Below are 20,200 nucleotides of genomic sequence, written 5' to 3'. Positions count from 1 at the left end.
AAGGAAAGTCAATAAGGTTTGTGAGCTGGTTGGCTGGGTGGTTTTGAGGGCTTACCTGTCTAGATTTTCGGGGAGGGTGAGGGTGCGTTGAGTGGCACTTATTTTTCTGTGAGAAAATGTACAGTGCATTTACCATGTTAGTGTATTGTAATACAAATGGGTTAAATGCATCATACCAAACAAATCTCAAGGATGGAAAGTAGTGTCAGTGTGTGTGTGTTTTACCTTCTGATGCAGGCGGTAGTGAAGATTACTGTCCGACAGCCAGGAATGTTTYAGTGACTGTGAGGCACTCATCCTCCAACTAGGGAACACACCGACAAACACACACATGCATGATTAAAACACACACTATCACAGGGATACACAGCTCTACAACTGAATAATAATACAACCTTAGATAGCACACAAAAAGTAACACACAGTAACCTTCACCTATTGCTCTTGATCAGCAGGCGCGCGATGAAGTCTTTGGCCTCCTCAGAGATGTCTGTAAACTCCTCCTCCTCAAAGTTCCACTGACAGGCMAGGATGTTGTTCAGAGTCTCGTTGTCATCGTCACCCAGGAACGGAGACAGACCAGTCAGCCTGGAGGCACAGCGAGAGAGGTGAGCCACAGTGATGACATTGAGGATAAGTGATCACAAAAGCTCTGACAAAGGCTAGGAGGCTGAAACGTTAACTATTCATACCATGCAAGCTCCGTTGCGCGGGAGCTTGTTTCCTTTGAATAGTGTTATTTAGGTGTCAGCACATTGAATTAAAACCATGTCGCTGTAGTGTATTTTTGATGTCACCCATCCACATCTTAGGGTAGGTAGCTTGTGTACTGTGTGTGAGTGTGAGAACGTAAATGTCATTGTTTATGAGGACTCACAGCATGTATGTGATGACTCCCAGACTCCACATGTCTGTAGGGAATGAGACAAATTCATAGTTGATGACTTCCGGAGCTAGAAATTCCGGTGTTCCAAAATTAACCCTCAACTTTTCCCTGGGCTTATACCTGAGACAGGGATAGAGGAGGGAATGAGGAGAGAAGAGTGTTAAGAACATATAGAGAATGCCCCTGAAGAGAGACAGAGAAATACACCATATATACGGTAGACATTTGTATCTTACCTTCTTGCAAGCCCAAAGTCTATTATTTTGATCTTGTTTGTAGCTCTGCTCACACACAGAATGTTCTCCGGCTAGGAAAGGACACAAAAGAGTTAGACAAAGAAACTAGCTACGCTATTCTAAGACAATGACCGAAAGGTGGTGATACAGGCAAGGTCTTCAATAGAGATAAATAGGGAGAAGTGCACAGGTGGAGGAGAAAATGGGAAAGAGATGGATCCTCAAAAAGGTCTACAGCTGCACCATCGAGAAAATCCTGACCGGTTACATCACCGCCTGGTGTGGCAACTGCTCGGCATCCGACCGCAAGGCGCTACAGAGGGTAGTGCGTACATCACAGTACATCACTGGGGCCAAGCTTCCTGCCATCCAGAACCTATATACTAGGCGGTGTCAGAGGAAGGCCCCAAAAATTGTCAAAGATTCCAGTCACCCAAGTCATAGACTGTTCTCTCTGCTACCGCATGGCAAGCGGTACCGGAGAGCCAAGTTTAGGTCCAAAAAGCTCATAAACCTGTTTGGGATAGGGGGCAGCATTTTCACATTTGGATGAAAAGCGTGCCCAGAGTAAACTGCCTGCTACTCAGGCCCAGAAGCTAATATATGCATATTATTAGTAGATTGGATAGAAAACACTCTGACGTTTCTAAAACTGTTTGAATGATGTCTGTGAGTATAACAGAACTCATATGGCAGGCGAAAAGCTGAGAAAAATCCAACCAGGAAGTGGGAAATCTGAGGTTTGTAGTTTTTCAAGTTATTGCCTTTCAAATATACAGTGTCTATGGGGTCATATTGCACTTCCTAAGGATTCCACTAGATGGCAACAGTCTTTAGAATCTTGTTTCAGGCTTCCACTGTGAAGGGGGAGAGAATAAGAGCTGTTTGACTAAGAGGTCTGGCAGAATGCCATGAGCTAAGTCAGGCGCGCTGCCGTGAGAGCGAGCTGCGTTCCTTTTCATTTCTACAGACAAAGGAATTGTCCGGTTGAAACATTATTGAAGATTTATGATAAAAACATCCTAAAGATTGATTCTATACATCGTTTGACATGTTTCTACAAACTGTAATAGAACGTTTTTGACTTTTCGTCTAGACTTTCGTCTGGACTTGCCCACGCCTTGTGAATTTCGATTGGTGAACTAAACGCRCTAACAAAAAGGAGGTATTTGGACATAAAGATTAACTTTATCGAACAAAACTAACATTTATTGTGGAACTGGGATTCCTGGGAGTGCATTCTGATGAAGATCATCAAAGGTAAGTGAATATTTATAACGCTATTTCTGACTTTTACTGACTCCACTAGGCGGGTATCTGTTTGGCTTGTTTTTGTGGCTTAGCGCTGTACTCAGATTGTTGCATGGTGTGCTTTTTCCGTAAAGCTTTTTTGAAATCTGACACAGAGGTTACATTAAGGAGAAGTATATCTTTAGTTCTATGCATAACACTTGTATCTTTTATCAAAGTTTATGATGAGTATTTCTGTAAATTGATGTGGCTCTCTGCAAATTCGCCGGATGTTTTTGAGGCACAACATTACTGAACATAACGCGCCAATGTAAACTGAGATTTTTGGATATAAATAAGAACTTTATCGGACAAAAACATACATGTATTGTGTAACATGAAGTCCTATGAGTGCCATCTGATGAAGATCATGAAAAGGGTTAGTGATTCATTCTATCTCTATTTCTGCTTTTTGTGACTCCTCTCTTTGGCTGGAAAATGGCTGTATGTTTTTCTGTGACTAGGCGCTGACCTAACATAATGGAATGGTGTGCTTTCGCTGTAAAGCCTTTTTGAAATCGGACACGATGGCTAAATTAACAAGAAGTTAAGCTTTAATTTGGATGGCAAATGAAGACTTAGAGAGTGGGTCATATACCTTGAGGTCTAGATGCAAGATGTACATCTTGTGCATGTACTGTAATCCCTCACAGATCTGTCTGATGAACAGCACCGTGTCTAGCTCTGTCAGGTTGTAGTTCTCGTCTATGATCCGGTCAAACAGCTCCCCTCCATCCACACTGTATAAGGGTGAGAAATACAGTCACACACATTCTGGATGGCAGAGCGGAGAGAGATACCGTCACACACAGGAATATAGACAGGTGATATATGGTGTAGCGCAAAGAGGAGAAATACACACACTTTAGATACTTTAATTGAATCTTCAGAATCACACTACGAACAAAAGGATTCAAACATTTCAAAGGCCACAGATTTAAACTCATGAATACACACACACACACATATATATACATATATATACCTGTATATATACAGAGAATAAGAGAGAGAGAGAGGGAGACCCACTATTCCATGACGAGGATGATGTCGTGGCGTGACTCGAAGGCAGCGTAGAGCTGGATCAGGTTGGCGTGATTGAGTTGGTTCATCACCTGGATCTCATTCTTCACCACGTCCTGGGAAACAGGCCAATACTTTAGACATTAGATCCATAGACAGACAGACAGACAGACAGACAGACAGACAGACAGACAGACAGACAGACAGACAGACAGACAGACAGACAGACAGACAGACAGACAGACAGACAGACAGACAGACCCAGCGAGGTCCGTTTTTGAGACCTACAGTACCACACAGAAACTTGAGCCAGCTACGACTTTGAGCCTGGTTTCGGTAGGCTAACTGCACTTTATGAATATCTGAAATGATAACGTAGCCATTCAGCGATGCACTGCCACAGACATCTGATGGCTATCTCATCTCACATGTCACACTAAGCTGAGAAGAGACTGACTCATGTGCCGTGAGTATTAGGGGGGGATTAAGCTATATCTATTTAAAAATGTTTCTCTATTCTCTATGGCGTTGTGCTATTATAAAATATCCTTCCATCTTCATGGAGGGGACATTGGACACACACTGTACAACTGATATAAAGGCTTCTTTCCAAATGGCACTGTATTCCCTATGTAGAGCATTGCTTTTGACCAGGGCCCTGATCAAAAGTGGTGCACTAGATAGGGAATGGGGTGTCATTTTGGACATACAAATTCTTTACGACATATGCTATCAATGTCTGAAATGTATACCTGGGAGGCCTCTATTAAAGTATCTGTTTCAGGTCTAATATTTAGATCAAGGTCTTTACCTTCTCTTTCTGGCTCCTGGCTTTGATAATCTTGGCAGCCAGCTTCAGTCCAGAAGATTTCTCTACGCATTTATGGACTTGTCCAAAACGTCCCCTATGAACCCAAAGTCACAAACAGAGAAACACGTTCATAAACAGTGATGACACCCTGTTCTTTTTGTCTAGGCTAGGCTAAGGATAGTACAGTAATAACCTTATAGTAATGTTTATTTTCTATATCAGGCTTTTGGGGTTGTCATTGTAGGGCGTAGGCATGGCAAACACACTCTCTCTCTCTGTAATGACGTCAATCAGTAATATGAATTATGTGTCACTATTGCAGCTATCTGGGAGATGTGTTAGCGTGCAGAGCAGTAATACAGTAATCAGCAGATACAGAGCCTGGGTTTAACACTGGCTGACTGGCTGGTTGCATCAGAGACCCCTGTCACACACACACACACACACACATACACACACACACTGGCTTTTAACACTGGCTGGTTGGCTGGTTGCATCAGAGACCCCTGTCACACACACAGTGGTGTAAAGTACTTAAGTAAAAATACTTTAAAGTACTACTTAAGTTGTTTTTGTGGGGTATCTGTACTTTACTATTATATTTTTGATTACTTGTACTTTACTACATTCCTAATGAAAATTATGTATTTTTTACTCCATACATTTCCCCTGACACCCAAAAGTACATTTTGAACGCTTATTTTAAAAAATGCTTCATTTGTAAATTATGTCTGAGTCTTGGAGTGCCCCTGGCTAACCGTAATTTTAAAAAACAAGAAAATTGTGATGTCTGACATATAAGGAATTTAAATTCCTTCCTTCCTAAAACACTTTTACTTTTGATACTTAAGTATATTTAAAACCAAATAATTGTATACTTTTACTAAAGTAGTTTACTTGGTGACTTTCACTTTTACTTGAGGTATCTATTAAGGTATCTTAACTTTTTCTCAAGAATGACAATTGGGTACTTTGTCTACCACTGCGTGCGCGTACTCACACACACTCTGTCATTGCGTAATAAATGCCCCCTGGGCCGTCCAATCATCTGCCATTGAGAGGGCATTTAAAATAGCTCTGGAAAATACTGTAACTGGCCCCACCACAAGTGTGAGATTTCCCCTGATTTCATTCCAGCTGGGGGGGGGGTATTTCACATACTGTGGAGTACAAATAAATGGCCTGACTGTGATATTATGAGAGCTGAGGTTGGGGGTTTCAGTGTAGTGTGTGTTTGAGGGTCTAATTGAACTGTGAGTGTATTATGGATCCCCTGCCTGGGCCTGCCATCCTCTCTCTCTCTTTCTCTCTTCCCGTCTCTCACTCTCTCCTCCCAACTCACCCTCCTAGGACCTCCTCTCTGTTAATGGCGTAGAAGGTAGTAACCTGGTGAGGTTTAGGAGTCACGATGCGGTGGTCAAAGGGGGCTGCTGGCGGAGGGCTAGAGTCTGGAGAGATGGAGGAAAGGAGAGGGATAAGGGATGTCATGTACATGGGGAGAAAGGGTGTGAGGGGACAGAAGTGAGGATAGGGAGGAGCATACGGAAGATAGATTATTTTCTGTTCTTAGTAACCAAACAGATCATATGGCGTAATGCCAGCATTTCATAATCCAATATGCCAGCTGTGTCATGTGTGTGAAGTTCATACATGCATGGTGTTAAAGAGATATTTTGGGATTTTGGCAATCTATTTCCCCAGAGTCAGATGAACTCGTGGATACCATTTTAATGTGGATACCATTTTAATACCATTTTAATGCGTGCAGCTTGAAGGAAGTTGTTAACTAGCATTAGTGCATAGTCTGGAAGTCTATAGGTACAGTTGAAGTCTGAAGTTTACATACACTTAGGTTGGAGTCATTAAAACTCGTTTTTCAATCACTCCACAAATTTCTTGTTAACAAACTATAGTTTTGGCAAGTCGGATAGGACATCTACTTTGTGCATGACACAAGTAATTTTTCCAACAATTGTTTACAGACAGATTATTTCACTTATAATTCACTGTATCGCAATTCTAGTGGGTCAGAAGTTTACATACACTAAGTTGACTGTGCCTTTAAACAGAAAATTATGTAATGACTTTAGAAGATTCTGATAGGCTAATTGACATAATTTGAGTCAATTGGAAGTGTACCTATGGATGTATTTCAAGGCCTACCTTCAAACTCAGTGCCTCTTTGCTTGACATCATATGAAAATCAAATGAAATCAGCCAAGACCTCAGAAAAAAAATTGTAGACCTCCAGTCTGGTTCATCCTTGGGAGCAATTTCCAAATGCCTGAAGGTATCACGTTCGTCTGTACAAACAATAGTACGCAAGTATAAACACCATGGGACCATGCAGCCGTCATACCGCTCAGGAAGGAGACATGTTCTGTCTCCTAGAGATAAATGTACTTTGGTGCGAAAAGTCCAAAATCAATCCCAGAACAACAGCAAAGGACCTTGTGAAGATGCTGGGGGAAACAGGTACAAAAGTATCTATATCCACAGTTAAATGAGTCCTATATCACATTACCTGAAAGGACGCTCAGCAAGGGAGAAGCCACTGCTCCAAAACCGCCATAAAAAAGCCAGACTACCGTATCGTACTTTTTGGAGAAATGTCCTCTGGTCTGATGAAACAAAAATAGAACTGTTGGGCCATAATGACCATCATTATGTTTGGAGGAAAAAGGTTGAAGCTTGCAAGCCGAAGAACACCATCCCAACCATGAAGCACGGGGGTGGGCAGCATCATGTTGTGGGGGTTCTTTGCTGCAGGAGGGACAGGGGCACTTTACAAAATAGATGGTATCATGAGGTAGGAAATTTATGTGGATATATTGAAGCAACATCTCAAGACATCCGTCAGGAAGTTAAAGCTTGGTCGCAAATGGGTCTTCCAAATGGACAATGACCCCAAGCATACTTCCAAAGTTGTGGCAAAATGGCTTAAGGACAACAAACTCAAGGTATTGGAGTGGCCATCACAAACCCTGACCTCAATCCTATAGAACATTTGTGGGTAGATCTGAAAAAGCATGTGCAAGCAAGGAGGCCTACAAACCTGACCCAGTTACACCAGCTCTGTCAGGAGGGATGGGCCAAAATTCACCCAACTTATTGTGGGAAGCTTGTGGAGGGTTACCCAAAACATTTGACCCAAGTTAAACAATTTAAAGGCAATGCTACCAAATATTAAATTGAGTAAACTGGGAATATGATTTAAGAAATAGAAGCTGAAATAAATCATTCTCACTACTATTATTCTGTTATTTATGACATGTCACATTCTTAAAATAAAGTGGTGATCCTAACTGACCTAAGACAGGAAACTTTTACTAGGATTAAATGTCAGGAATTGTGAAAAACTGAGTTTAAATGTATTTGGCTAAGGTGCATGTAAACTTCCGACTTCAACTGTATCTACTAGCATACTAGTTAGCATTGGCTATTGAAATGTCCTTTAATTTCCTGTATTCTGGACACAGAGACATAAACATGTTATACTCGAGTTCATCTGGCTCTGGGAAAGTCAGAAGAATCCCGAAGTATCCCTTTAATGTAATGTGATCTGTGGTGTGAGTGACAAAGTCTAATGTCCCTAACTAGAAAGACAGTACTAGTTAGGGTTTCTGAATGCTTATCAGCCTGCTTGCCCATCCAGGGTAATATCAAGATACTTAACTTAATTTACAGAAGATATCTCAATACCCCATTGTATTTTAGGAATGTTGCCACAATGGCAACAAAAGTCCAAATTAGCTTTGTTTTCAAACATTTGTCAGTTTCCCATTCTGAAAAATTATGAACCTCACCAATGATGTACTCTTTTGACTGTCCATCATCCACCTCCTCTTCCTTCTCCGTCTTCTCTGCCTCTGATTGGGCAGCCTGAAGCTCTGAACCCTCAGGAACTCCTCCTTCCTCCTCTTCCCCCTCTTTCCTTTCCTCCACTCGACTCTTTTTCAAGTTATCTTTCACCCAATACTCCTCATTGACGCCACGTTTACTGCTGGCACCGAACTCCTCAGAACTAAACAATGAACAAACATCAAAACAACTATCAATTGTGTTAAGTAAGTAACTGCCAGTAGTTCTTTTGGTAGGCGTATACAGAAGTTGAGATTTACAGTAGTAGTAACGTCATAAGATGGGTTGAGTGTCGAACGGTACCTTTCTGGAGGTTCTGATGACTCTTTCTCCCCTCCTTCCCCTCTCTTCTCCCCGTCTTCCTCTTTAACGTGCTCCACCTTAATCTTCAGTGCCTCTCCCTCTCTTCCCTCCTCTTCCTCAGGGTCAGATTCACCAAATATATCCCCCTCCTTTTCCTCTTCTTCCCTGGCCCTCTGCCCTTCCTCCTGCTCGGGGGTTTTCCTCTTCTCCTCCTCCTTCCCCTCTAGCTCTTCCATGTCCTCTGGTTGGACAACGGGGAGGCGGGGCATGTCCAGAACCACCCCGTTACCATGGGAACGCTCAGCATTCTGCCTGTTGAGCTTCTCTACCTGGTCTAGAAGGAGGGCCTCTACAGAGTCTGAGGAGGGACAAACAGAGCAGACAACATCATGCTTTGGGGTAGATTCACCCCATCAACATCTTTATTTTCCTGAAACAATCATCCTTACTTTCAAAGAGCAGCCTTCATTGGATGTGTATTACCAAAGAGCACTCCTGCTCTAGTTCATTTACATTTATTTGACTGCTTCATTGTGTTAAAAGTTGAGGTGAAGTTTGTGTGTCTATCTCTGCTACCTGATGCATCTGGAGGCTTCTTCTTCTGGGCTTTCCGGCACTTCAGGCTGAGTTTGGCCTTGTCCTTCCCATCCCTCATCCCATTGTCCTTCAGCTGACAGGGAGAGAGGAGGAGACATAAAAACATTAAACTCTCATAGCAAACTGAAGAAATCCCCATCAAATGCTGTCTGTTTAAGCTAGAGATATCAATTGTTTTTGCATGGGCTGCGTCTCAATCCCCCACATCCTCCAATGTCGGCCTTCTGCATCTTAGCTAGAAGGTGGCCGAGCTATAGCTGTGTTTGTCAGACCAAAAGACATGTCCGAACGGTTTGGCCTACAAACTAATATGGAAAGATGAGACTCTTATGAACACTTACATGTCGCCTGTTTTGCTCAAGGACACCAACAAGCATCACGGGACTCCTCTGAAGTCGGTACCGCCAATCTGACAACTTCTGTTTGTAGCGTCCGAACAGTTTGGGCTACACACTAATATGACCCCTCTATGGAAAGGTGAGTCTTGTTTTGCTCTAGAACAGCCACCATCCTCACAAGACTCGCCTGAAGGCAGCCTGGTACCACCCCCAAAAAAATTGCGAAGTATATAGCGCCTTCAGAAAGTATTCACACCCCTTGACTTTTTCCACATTTTGTTGTAGTAAAAAGTAGGATTCAAATGGATTTAATTGCCGTTTTTTTTGTCAACGATCTATACAAAACACTCTAATGTCAAAGTGGAAGAAAAATAGGAACATTTGTGAAAAAAATCATGAAACATAAAACACTAATATATCTTGGTTAATGCTATGAAGTATTCAACCTGCTGAGTCAATACATGTTAGAATCACATTTGGCAGCGATTACAGATGTGGGTCTTTCTGGGTAAGTCTCCAAGAGCTTTCCACACCTGGATTGTGGAACATTTGCCCATTATAATTTTCAAAATGTTTCAAGCTCTGTCAAATTGGTCATTGCTAGACCACAACCATTTTCAGGTCCTGACATAGATTTTCAAGCAGAGTTAACTATGTAACTGTTTTAAAGTCACCATTGGCCTCATGGTGAAAACCCAGAGTGGTTTCCTTCCTCTCCGGCAACTGAGTTAGGAAGGACACCTGTATCTTTGTAGTGACGGGGTGTATTGATACACCATCCAAAGTGTAATTAATAACTCATAACTTCATGCTCAAAGGTATATTCAATGACTGCTTATTTAAATATATATTTTTTTACCCATCTACCAATAGATGCCCTTCTTTGCGAGGCATTGGACTCCCTGGTTTTTGTGGGTGAAATTCACTGCTCGACTGAGGGACCTTACAGATAATTGTATGTGTGTGTGGTACAGAGATGAGGTAGTCATCAACAAATAATGTTAAACACTGTTATTGCACACAGGTTGAGTCCATACAACTTATTATGTGACTTGTTAATGCTATGATGGTGAATGTAAAGAGAAGGGAGTGATGGAAAGAAATTTAGAAGGGAAAGATTTGAGACTCCAAAAGTGTTGGCACATTCGTTTGCACCTCCCGTTACCAACAATTGGCACGTATGGCCAGGATGCTTTAATAATCTGTGAAAGCTATTAGTTCAGATTCCACGCATGTATTATATAACAGAGTGTGTATACAGCAGCACATTTCCGATAGCAACAGTTAAGTTGTATCTTTCACTACTCATAAACAGATGCAGGTGTTTGTAGCCGTTGCTATGGTTGCCATCATAACTGAAGCATGGTTGTCATGTCATGGCGGACAGATCCTCTCCTCGACAGGAACAGTAGAGGGCTTTCATGTCATCTCAATGTGTGTGTGTGTGTGTGTGTGTGTGTGTGTGTGTGTGTGTGTGTGTGTGCTGTCTCTTATACACATCTAGATGTGTATAAGAGACAGGTGTGTGTGTGTGTGTGTGTGTGTGTGTGTGTGTGTGTGTGTGTGTGTGTGGCGTGTCTAACTCGACTTGTGGGGACATAATTAACAAACAAAAACTGGAAAGGGTTGAGGTTAGGTTTTGAGTTAGGGTTAGAGGTTAGGGGAAATAGTATTTTGAATGGGAATCAATTGTGTGTCCCCACAAGGTTAGTTAAGCAAGACTGTGTGTATGTTTGTGTGTGTCAAATGTTATTTTATTCGTCACATGCGTCGAAAAACAACAGGTGTAGACTAGCAGTGAAATGCTTCACTCGGGTCCTCCCCAACAATGCAGAGAGAAAGAAAATAGAGAAATAATAGGAAAGTAAATCCGTAATAATAAAAAACAAAAAATACAATATGAGTAATGAGAACATGGCTATATACACAGAGTACCAGTCAGTGGCGGTCGGTGCCGTTAAAGATGAGGGAGAACAATATTTTTTTTAATGAGCATGGCCTTATTTCTATTACAGCATGTTGGATGACTGTCATTCATATTCCATTCACACAGTTCAATGTAACATCGATAGGTTTAGGCTACTACGTGATACTCAAATATTTCCCATACCCATCATGGGTTGCTACAACCTAGCATATGTTGGTGACACACAGGTTGGGAGAAAAATGTGAGGTGACAGACGGTGACACATGGACAGACAGTGACACATTCAATGCCACTTTGCACACTCTTGCCTGCATCTAGCTGATATAGGGTGTAATCACTAGTTGCAGTTGCAAACAAGAGTTTCTATTGGACAAATTTCATTCCATTTGCTTCCGTTTAAGAAACGTTTTTCAACTAAATCGGCAGGATGAATACACCCCTGATCACACAAACACAGTTCACTTTCATAGCAGCCATCTACGCACTCTCCTCCTCTCACCTTTTCCATTCATTTGTGGACTTCAATGCAAAACACATCAACTGTCTGGGACTAGGCCCCAAAAAATCCTTGATAACGTAACCGCTAACCGCTACACACAGGCTACATCGTTGTCACCATATTAGTTAAAGTAACGTCATAGTCAACATAGCTAATAGAACTAATGCGTTAGTAAACCCGCTACAATCATGCAGTACTGTGTACAGTCAGTAAGCAGTTTAGCAGTTACAACAGCGGGCCCCGGTGGCAGTAAATTAGTAAAACAAAAGCTTACCTTGACTTGGAAGAGTTACAGTGTTGGATAGTCATAGCCAGCTAGCTAACATAGCATCCCGTCTGTTCGAGCCGGGTGTTTGAGTAGTCTAAACTAGCAAGCTGCATTAGCTAGCTAAGAAAGTGAAAGTGGAAAAAAATATTGCTAGCGCTCTCTCTCATCTCCTTCATTTCTGAAGAAATTGATTTGTTCAAAATGACTCAACTATTGTCTTTCTCTTTGAGTCAACTACTCACCACATTTTATGCACTGCTAGCTATCTATAGCTTATACTTTCAGTACTAGATACATTTTCTGATCCTATGATTGAGTGGACAACATGTCAGTTCATGCTGCAAGATCTCTGATAGGTTGGAGGACGTCATCCGGAAGTTGTCATAATTACTGGGTAAGTTTATGGAATGGGGGGAGAACCATGAGCATCCTAGGTTTTGTATTGAAGTCCATGTACCCAGAGGAGGACGGAAGCTAGCTGTCCTCCGGCTACACCATGGTGCTACCCTACAGAGTGCTGTTGAGGCTACTGTAGACCTTCATTCTGCTCTTTTGTCTTGCTGACGCTGAGGGAGAGGCTGGGATGATGGTGTTGATGTGAGCCCTGACTTTCAAAGCATTTCATGGCTACAGATGTGATTGCTACGGGGCAATAGTCATTTAGACAGTGTACCATGGCGTTCTTGGGAACAGGGACTATGGTGGTCTGCTTGAAACATGTAGGTATTACAGACTTGGTCAGAGAGTTTGAAAATGTCGGCAAAGACACTTGCCAGCTGGTCAGCGCATACTCTGAGTACATGTCCTGGTAATCCATCTGGCCCTGCAGCGTTGTGTATGTTAACCTGTTTAAAGGTCTAACTCACATCGGCAATGGAGAGCGTGAACACACAGTCGCCCGGAACAGCTGGTGCTCTCATGCATGGTTCAGTGTTGCTTGCTTCAAAGCGAGCATGAATGCATTTAGCTCGTCTGGTATGCTCACGTCACTGGGCAGCTTGTGTCTGGATTTGCCTTTGTAATTCGTGATAGTTTGCAAGCCCTGCCACATCTGTCGAGAGTCAGAGCCGGTCTAGGAGGATTCAATCTTTGTCCTGTATTGACGCTCTGTCTACATGATGGTTTGTCGGAGCGTGTAGCAGGATTTCTTATAAGCTTCTGGATTAGTGTCCCGCTCCTTGAAAGCGTCAGCTCTAGCCTTTAACTCGGTGCTGATGTTACCTGTAATCCATGACTTCTGGTTGGGATATGTATGTACAGTTACTGTGAGGACAACGTCATCGATGCACTTCTTAATGAAGCTGGTGACTGATGTGGTAAACTCCTCAATGCCATTGGATCAATCTTGGAACATAGTACTTCCGGTTTGAGTTTTTGCTTGCCAAATGGAGTGCGAGGGAGAGCTTTGTATATGTTTCTGTGTGGAGTAAAGGTGAGCTAGAGTGTTTTGCTTCTAGTTGCACAGGTAACATGTTGGTGGAAATTAAGACGGATTTCAGTTTTCCGTAATTAAGATCACCGGCCACGAGGAGCACCTCTGGATGAGCATTTTCTTGTTTGCTTATGGCCCTATACCACTCCTTGTATGCGGTCTTAGTGCCAGAATCAGTTTGGGCAGTGAATAGACAGCTCCAAAAAATATAGATGAAAACTCTTGGTAAATAGTATGGTCTACAGCTTAACATGAGGTTTTCTTGAATGAAGCGTGTCCAGTTTGTTCCCCAGTGAGTGTATGTTTGCCAATAGAACGGAGGGTGGATGCGGTTTATGTACTCGGCGATGTAGTTTTGTCAGGGTGCCTTCACATCGGCCTCTCTAATGCCGCATTTTTCTCTTCCGAGTCTTGGGGATTAAGGCCTGGTCCCGGGTGAGTAGTATGTCCTCTGCCTCTGATTCGTTGAAGTAGAAATCTTCATCCAAATCGAGGTTAATGATAGCTACTCTGATGTCCAGAAGCTCTTTCGGTCATAGTAAACAGTGTCGGAAACATTATGCAAAAAAAAAAAGCAGAATTGGTCAGGAGCCCGTAAAACGGTTGCTATCCATTACAGGGGTACATGCCATGTCCCAACAAGAGCTACTGAATCAGCAGAAAGCAGGTATAAATGATACCGGTACCTCAACACACGCACACGAGCACACACACACACAGACTCATGTGTGCACATCACGCACACAGACAGAGTACAGTATTGTTCAGTTCACACAAATTTACAGACACACAACGATAAACACACAATGTAAATATGAAATTAGCCTGAATACATAAGCACAAAGAAAACAGACACACATGGTATACGGTTCGACATTTGTTAAACCCAAAATATGTTGGCTGCTTCTAAAGTGTTAATAAAATCGACACCAGTCATCTAAAACCCCCACAAGCACTCCAGTTGCCTTTAGTTCTAGGTTGGGGCAATATTATCTCAGCCTTGAGAATAGGACTTCCATACAATGGTTGAAGGATAGTTAAATGACTAAGCATGGTTGACATGCACAGTGTAATGCTGGATATGTGGAGATGCCTCCACAAAGCCAACTGTCCAACTGGTAGACTGATGAATCATGATAAGTCATGTCACACATTCAGAGAGTTATCCACTAACACAATTCTCCTCTATAAATGTCTGCCTCAGTCTCTATGACTTCTAGACTCCTTCACTGGACACTGTGAATTTAGCTCACATAATGCTAAGGAACCTATAAAAGTGGATGGAGAAGACACTATAGTCCTCTCCATTGCTGTGTAGATATGATATGACCAGGGTTGAATATGGACATTCAAAGTTTTGAGTGGTGATTCAAGCTAGCATATACATCTACAACCTAGCAAAGCCTCTAATGAAGATACAAAGAGGACCAGCAATGGCGTGTGTCAGCCCTGATATTAAGATACAGAGCCCTGGCTTCAATAAAAAATTGACCAAAAAAAATGGTCAGCACTCACGTGATTATGATTTACAATTGAAGCGTTTAATCTTTCATAGCAACATGTCTTTATACACCACACACTGGCATGTGTTTCAGCTAACGCCTTCCTCAGGTCGTGTGTGGTGTGTGTAGTGTCCCATACAAACTCACCTTCCTGGCTTGTTTGGCCTTAGCCCCCTTACAGCCTCCAGGCTTATTAAACAGCAGCTCAGCCAGCAGAGAGCTCTTCACCACCTCTCCGATGAAACCGATGACCTGATGCATTCCCTCCACCAGCCTCTCCACTCCCTCCAGCCTCTGCCCCTGCTGCTCCACTCGCTGGCTGGCCTCCTGCACCACCCCCTGGAGCACCCTACAGGCCGCAGCCACATCCTGGGCCTGACCCTCCACCTCCACCTCCTGGGTCTGGGCCTTACCCTGTGTCTGGCCCAGACCTCCAGCCGACCCCCAGGCCCCGGCCCGGAGAGAGGCCACCTCCCTCCCCACGCCCCCCAGGTCCCGGGACAGGCCGTCCAGCCGGGTGATGACGGTCTCCTGGAGGTTAAGCAGATGCTCCATCTGGCTGCTTAGAGAGTCCATGCGGCTTTCAGTCTCAACGCACCATGTAACAATGACCGGAGAAGAGGAGGAGGAGGAGGAAGAGGTTGAGGACGGTGTCTGGGGTTGTTTGTCAGGTCCAGTGGGTGAAAGTATCAGCTTTGTCCCGGCCAGTTTCTGACCATGAAGAGGGTTGCGGTCGTACACCTTGGCAAGAGAGTTGACCAGGCTGGAGCTCATGGTGGGTTCCGCAGCAGAGCGGTCAACCATGGTCAATGGCTGGTTAAACTGTAATGTAACCACCTCTGTTCTTCACGCACAGCAGCTACGGTAGGTCTTCCCTGCTCTTCTCAAACACATGCAAGTTCCATCCTTGGTTAAACAGTCAATGGTTGGTTGAAATGAAATGTAACCCTGCCTTGTCCTGTACTTCCTCTAAATGGGAACCCAGGGTGATTGTTCCTTATCTTAAACCAGCACCTCTTTCAGAGTCCAGTCCACTAATTACAAGATGATACTCTTTCACTCCGTCACCCAACAGCTAGCTCGTCTCTTCCCTGCTCTCCTCAAACACAGAAAACTCCCTCAGTGGTTGTAGTCCAACCAGAAAACCGTCAGATCGTCCAACCAATTGACTGTTCGACCACTGAACCCTCTTCACAATGGATTCAAGTCCAATAAGTCCAGTTCCAGCTTGTTGATGAAGAACAATGAAATTAAAATAATTTCCCAAAGACAACAATACAGTCAGAGGAGACTGTGAAGAGAGACAGAGAACAGAGAGAGGTGCCAGTATGTCATCTTTTCTACACAGCTCAACAGAGGTGGAGTTTTAAGAATAGAATGGGGCATAGAGGGTGTCCTCCGAAATACAGTGCAGCCCGCATCTGACGTCAGAACCTCACAGTGGTGAGTGGCTAGTGATGGGCACTAGAGGCTGGGGGTTGAGCACTGGTGGATGCGGAGGGGGATGCAAGGGATATCTGTGTGACATCTGAGATGCTTCAAAAGCTTCCAGTCAGATGTCACAATCCTGAGAATGTTCTTTTGAAACACAAGCCTCGTCTAAAAAACTAAATCAGCCAACATCCAAAGACAAAAAAAAATAGAAATACCAACAGCCGCTGCAGTGAAGAGTGAAAAAAGCGAGCGACAGTTCAGACCATTTGAACCCCCGTTGGTTTGAACACAGGAAGTTGATTCTTTAATGTCTTGGTTGGTGTGTAAAGTTGTTGCTCTCACATTGTTAACATTTGGTAACAGGTGGGAGTGCATGCAAGGCCACTAAGACTCTATTAACTCTTCTGAACCTGTGTTACAAACACTACACATTGGGAGTATTTCTGAACCTCTCCAAATGCCAACCGGTCATTTCCAGGGTCAACTCTTTCCTGAAGAGCCTGCCTTCCACTGATCTCAGCGCAAGTCTCGAGGCCTAATTCACCTTGACATTAAAAGTTCTCAATGAGCAACTATGATGAGACGAATAGTATAATTGCTGAGTGAATACAAAAATTAATAACATACAAGAGAGGCTAAGTAGGTTTCCAACTTCTTTACTTAAAGGGATAGTTCACCCAAATTACAAAATTACATATTGGTTTCCTTAGTTTGTAAGCAGTCTATGGACAAGTATGACATTAATCAATGCTTTGGTTTAGTTTCCCTGGCATTGTTTCCACATGCTAACGTTTGAGCATTCGTGGCACAAATCCCACTTTAAGTCATGGGATGGATATTAGCATTTTTCGCGTATCATATTCACATGATCTAAAAGTAACTTTGTTAAGCTTCACAACCAATTTGAGATACTTTTGGATGATTTGGACATAATGTGCGAAAAATGTAATATCGGTCTTATGACTACAATCAGATTTGTGTCACAAATGCTAAAATGTTAGCATGTGGAAACAGTGGCAGGGAAACTAAACCAGGGTTACTCATCAACTAAACCAGAAACTAAACCAGGGTTACTCATCAACTAAACCAGAAACTAAACCAGGGTTACTCATCAACGAAACCAGAAACTAAACCAGGGTTACTCATCAACTAAACCAGAAACTAAACCAGGGTTACTCATCAACTAAACCAGAAACTAAACCAGGGTTACTCATCAAGACCAAGAAACAAAGTCAAAACACAATGGTTATTTTAATCTAGATCATCTGTATTCTGCACACCATCCTGTAACACTATACACCATCAGCTATCCCCTCAGTCAGCCCACAGTAATAGACTGACTTCACAACATGGGAGGAGGGACTGGGAGCATACCTCAGCCTGAACACAAGGCTACAATAATAGCCTCAGATGAAGAGGAATAGAATTAAGCCCTGCTAGCTAGTCGTGCTAAAATAAAGGTATCTGTTACATTGCATAGAAGGTTCAGACTACACAGTATGAGATAGCTTAGCATAGCCACTTACTACATAATTAGAATTTTACATATAGGAGATAGTGTAGCATAGCTTAGCCACTAGCTACAATACATTAATAGCCATTGTAGATTACTTATCAGGTAGATGACTTGTCTAGAATGTGAAGGTAGAGAAGGAGAGACATCAGTAAGAGTGGACAAATTATCAGAAAGAAAACAACAACACACCCCTGTACACTAGCCCCCTCAACCCACAGCCCGTCTCTCAAGCCTGACGTTATGTGTCACTGGCTTGTTTATGTTTGTCACTAGTATGTATCGGTATGTCCTTTCATGGTCATGCTGACTGGACTGTGTCAGTGACGTCCAGATATGACACGTTCTTCATTCTGAATGTCTAAATGACCTCAGAACCTGATTTAGTTGAGAGATTGTTTCCATGTCGAGGTAGCTAGTGACGTCAGCTTTGTGAGCTGCTCGCTGGCCGACGGGCTACACACTAAATTGGCCACTCATGCGGACACACACACATTAACACACAAACATAAACACACAATGACCTGCTAGTTACTGGTTCCCAGGATTATATTATGTAACTTTGCTTATGCCTTCAAGACAACTGTTCGGAAAAGAAGTACCCATAAGCCGGGTATTCTGGGTAAACGGTGCCTTCTGACCCTGTGGTATGAGCAGTGGGACTGACTTCTCCTCCTAGCCCCGACATCATGCACGCACACACATACACACGCACGTACGAGCATACACACACACAGACCGAGGCCACACTGAGAAGGCCAGTGTGTTAAAAGAATAATAACTCCAGCCATCCTCAGTTACCCCTGGTAACTAGATACTTAAAAACCAAAACACATACCAAACTCATAACAGGATATTATTTAGAAACGTACTGCACATACCTAACTTTACAAACTGTTTCTCACCTGTAATGAAATCTTAAGTGTCAATCAAACAGTAGCTAATTAGCTGGATTAGTCAAGAACCATCACTCATCTTTCGCTCCAACTGGAGTCAGAGAGGGTTACACAGAATTTGAATTTAGATTATATTTTAATGGAGTTACTCCTGTCCTTCCTTCCCCGACCACTAGAGATCAGGAGAGACACACAAACTCTCCAGGATGCTACAGAACTGGCCTCGTCAGTCACACCGACTGAATCGTTTCAGTACATGGTAATCCATTGGTGTCCCTGGAAATGTTGTTAACTAATCATACATCAGAGGGGTATAGTTGAGATGGCTCTGTAGTCAAGTGGTTGAATAAGAATAGAATACAAACATCCCGCTGGGTACAGACGTCAGTTCAACATCTAGTTTTGATTTACATTTGGTTGAATTTAAATGTGAAATCAACTAAAAATGTCACCATGTCACTGGATTTAGGTAAAACACTGGGTAAAAAAAGAATCGAATAAATGCCCTTGCATTAATGACTTTTTTGAAATTCCAATCACTTTTCCACGTTGATTCAATGTCATCACATTGAATTTTTGGGTTGAAATGACGTTGAAACAACATTGATTCAACCAGTTTTTCCCCCAGTGGGATCGCTTGTCCATGTTCACTGATGTCTACTTGTATATCCCTGTCCTCTCTGATATCTCTCTGTCTCCATCGGTCTGTCTCTTTCTAATCTATCCATCTATCTCAGTCTTTAAAAGCCCGACGCGTCGACAGCCCATAAAGTGGGACTGCAGTAGAATAGCTCTTTAACTACCTGCTGTGAGCGTGTGTCAGTCAAAAGCTCAATTCAACCCTTTTCTCTCCTCCCTCTCTCCCTGCTCTTCCTCCTCCCATCATCCCTCCTCTTTGTCCAGTGCTACATGGGTGATGTAAGAAATAGACTCTCTTCTGCCCCGTTGACACTCACCTTCCCTCCTTCACTTCCCTCCCTCGAAACCCTCAAAATGTCTCCCTAGCTTCTACTTCTCCCACAATCTCTCTCTCCTTCACACTCACTCGGTATGTTTGCCCCTCCTCCATCCCTCCCTTCCCATCTCATCTCGCTATCATTGGCCTTAGGGAGACATGGGATGCAGCTGGGCTGGTCACATGACTCCGGGTTGTTGGGGAGACACACACACACGGATAGACCACAGGCAAGAGCTACTAAACACACTCACTTTCACACACACGAAACACAACTGGCACAGTTTGCAATCATTCTAATTTATTGCATGAGATACTGCAAGACGACATACATAGTAAGCGATAGAGGCACCTGTTTCTATGTGTGTGTGTGTGTGTGTGTGTGTGTGTGTGTGTGTGTGTGTGTATACGATTTCCTGTATGTGCATC

General features: G+C 43.0%; 1 protein-coding gene across 2 annotated transcripts in view; it reads right to left on the bottom strand.

The window, feature by feature from the left end:
• LOC111971173 (myosin light chain kinase family member 4-like) overlaps window positions 1-20,200 on the bottom strand; it is a 66,239-nt gene that overhangs the window by 3,136 nt on the left and 42,903 nt on the right. Inside the window, exons 1-13 of one of the 2 annotated variants that reach the window (XM_070446219.1) lie at window positions 15,121-16,393; window positions 8,987-9,080; window positions 8,411-8,768; window positions 8,053-8,270; window positions 5,589-5,694; window positions 4,247-4,340; window positions 3,442-3,551; window positions 3,011-3,152; window positions 1,123-1,193; window positions 878-1,006; window positions 436-588; window positions 226-304; window positions 56-106 (exon numbers count right to left, since the gene is read on the bottom strand). In XM_070446219.1, coding sequence (XP_070302320.1) covers window positions 56-106; window positions 226-304; window positions 436-588; window positions 878-1,006; window positions 1,123-1,193; window positions 3,011-3,152; window positions 3,442-3,551; window positions 4,247-4,340; window positions 5,589-5,694; window positions 8,053-8,270; window positions 8,411-8,768; window positions 8,987-9,080; window positions 15,121-15,777 — 2,262 coding nt within the window. In that variant the 5' untranslated portion in view covers window positions 15,778-16,393. Of the gene's footprint in view, window positions 1-55; window positions 107-225; window positions 305-435; window positions 589-877; window positions 1,007-1,122; window positions 1,194-3,010; window positions 3,153-3,441; window positions 3,552-4,246; window positions 4,341-5,588; window positions 5,695-8,052; window positions 8,271-8,410; window positions 8,769-8,986; window positions 9,081-15,120; window positions 16,394-20,200 lie in introns of those variants that run through there. The other variant, XM_023997962.3, reaches the window with a different exon arrangement.

The sequence above is a fragment of the Salvelinus sp. IW2-2015 genome, linkage group LG13, assembly GCF_002910315.2.
Source record: "Salvelinus sp. IW2-2015 linkage group LG13, ASM291031v2, whole genome shotgun sequence".
Classification (NCBI taxonomy): domain Eukaryota; kingdom Metazoa; phylum Chordata; class Actinopteri; order Salmoniformes; family Salmonidae; genus Salvelinus; species Salvelinus sp. IW2-2015.
Note: the sequence above shows the minus strand (reverse complement) of the source record. Positions and strands in the feature narration are given on the sequence as shown.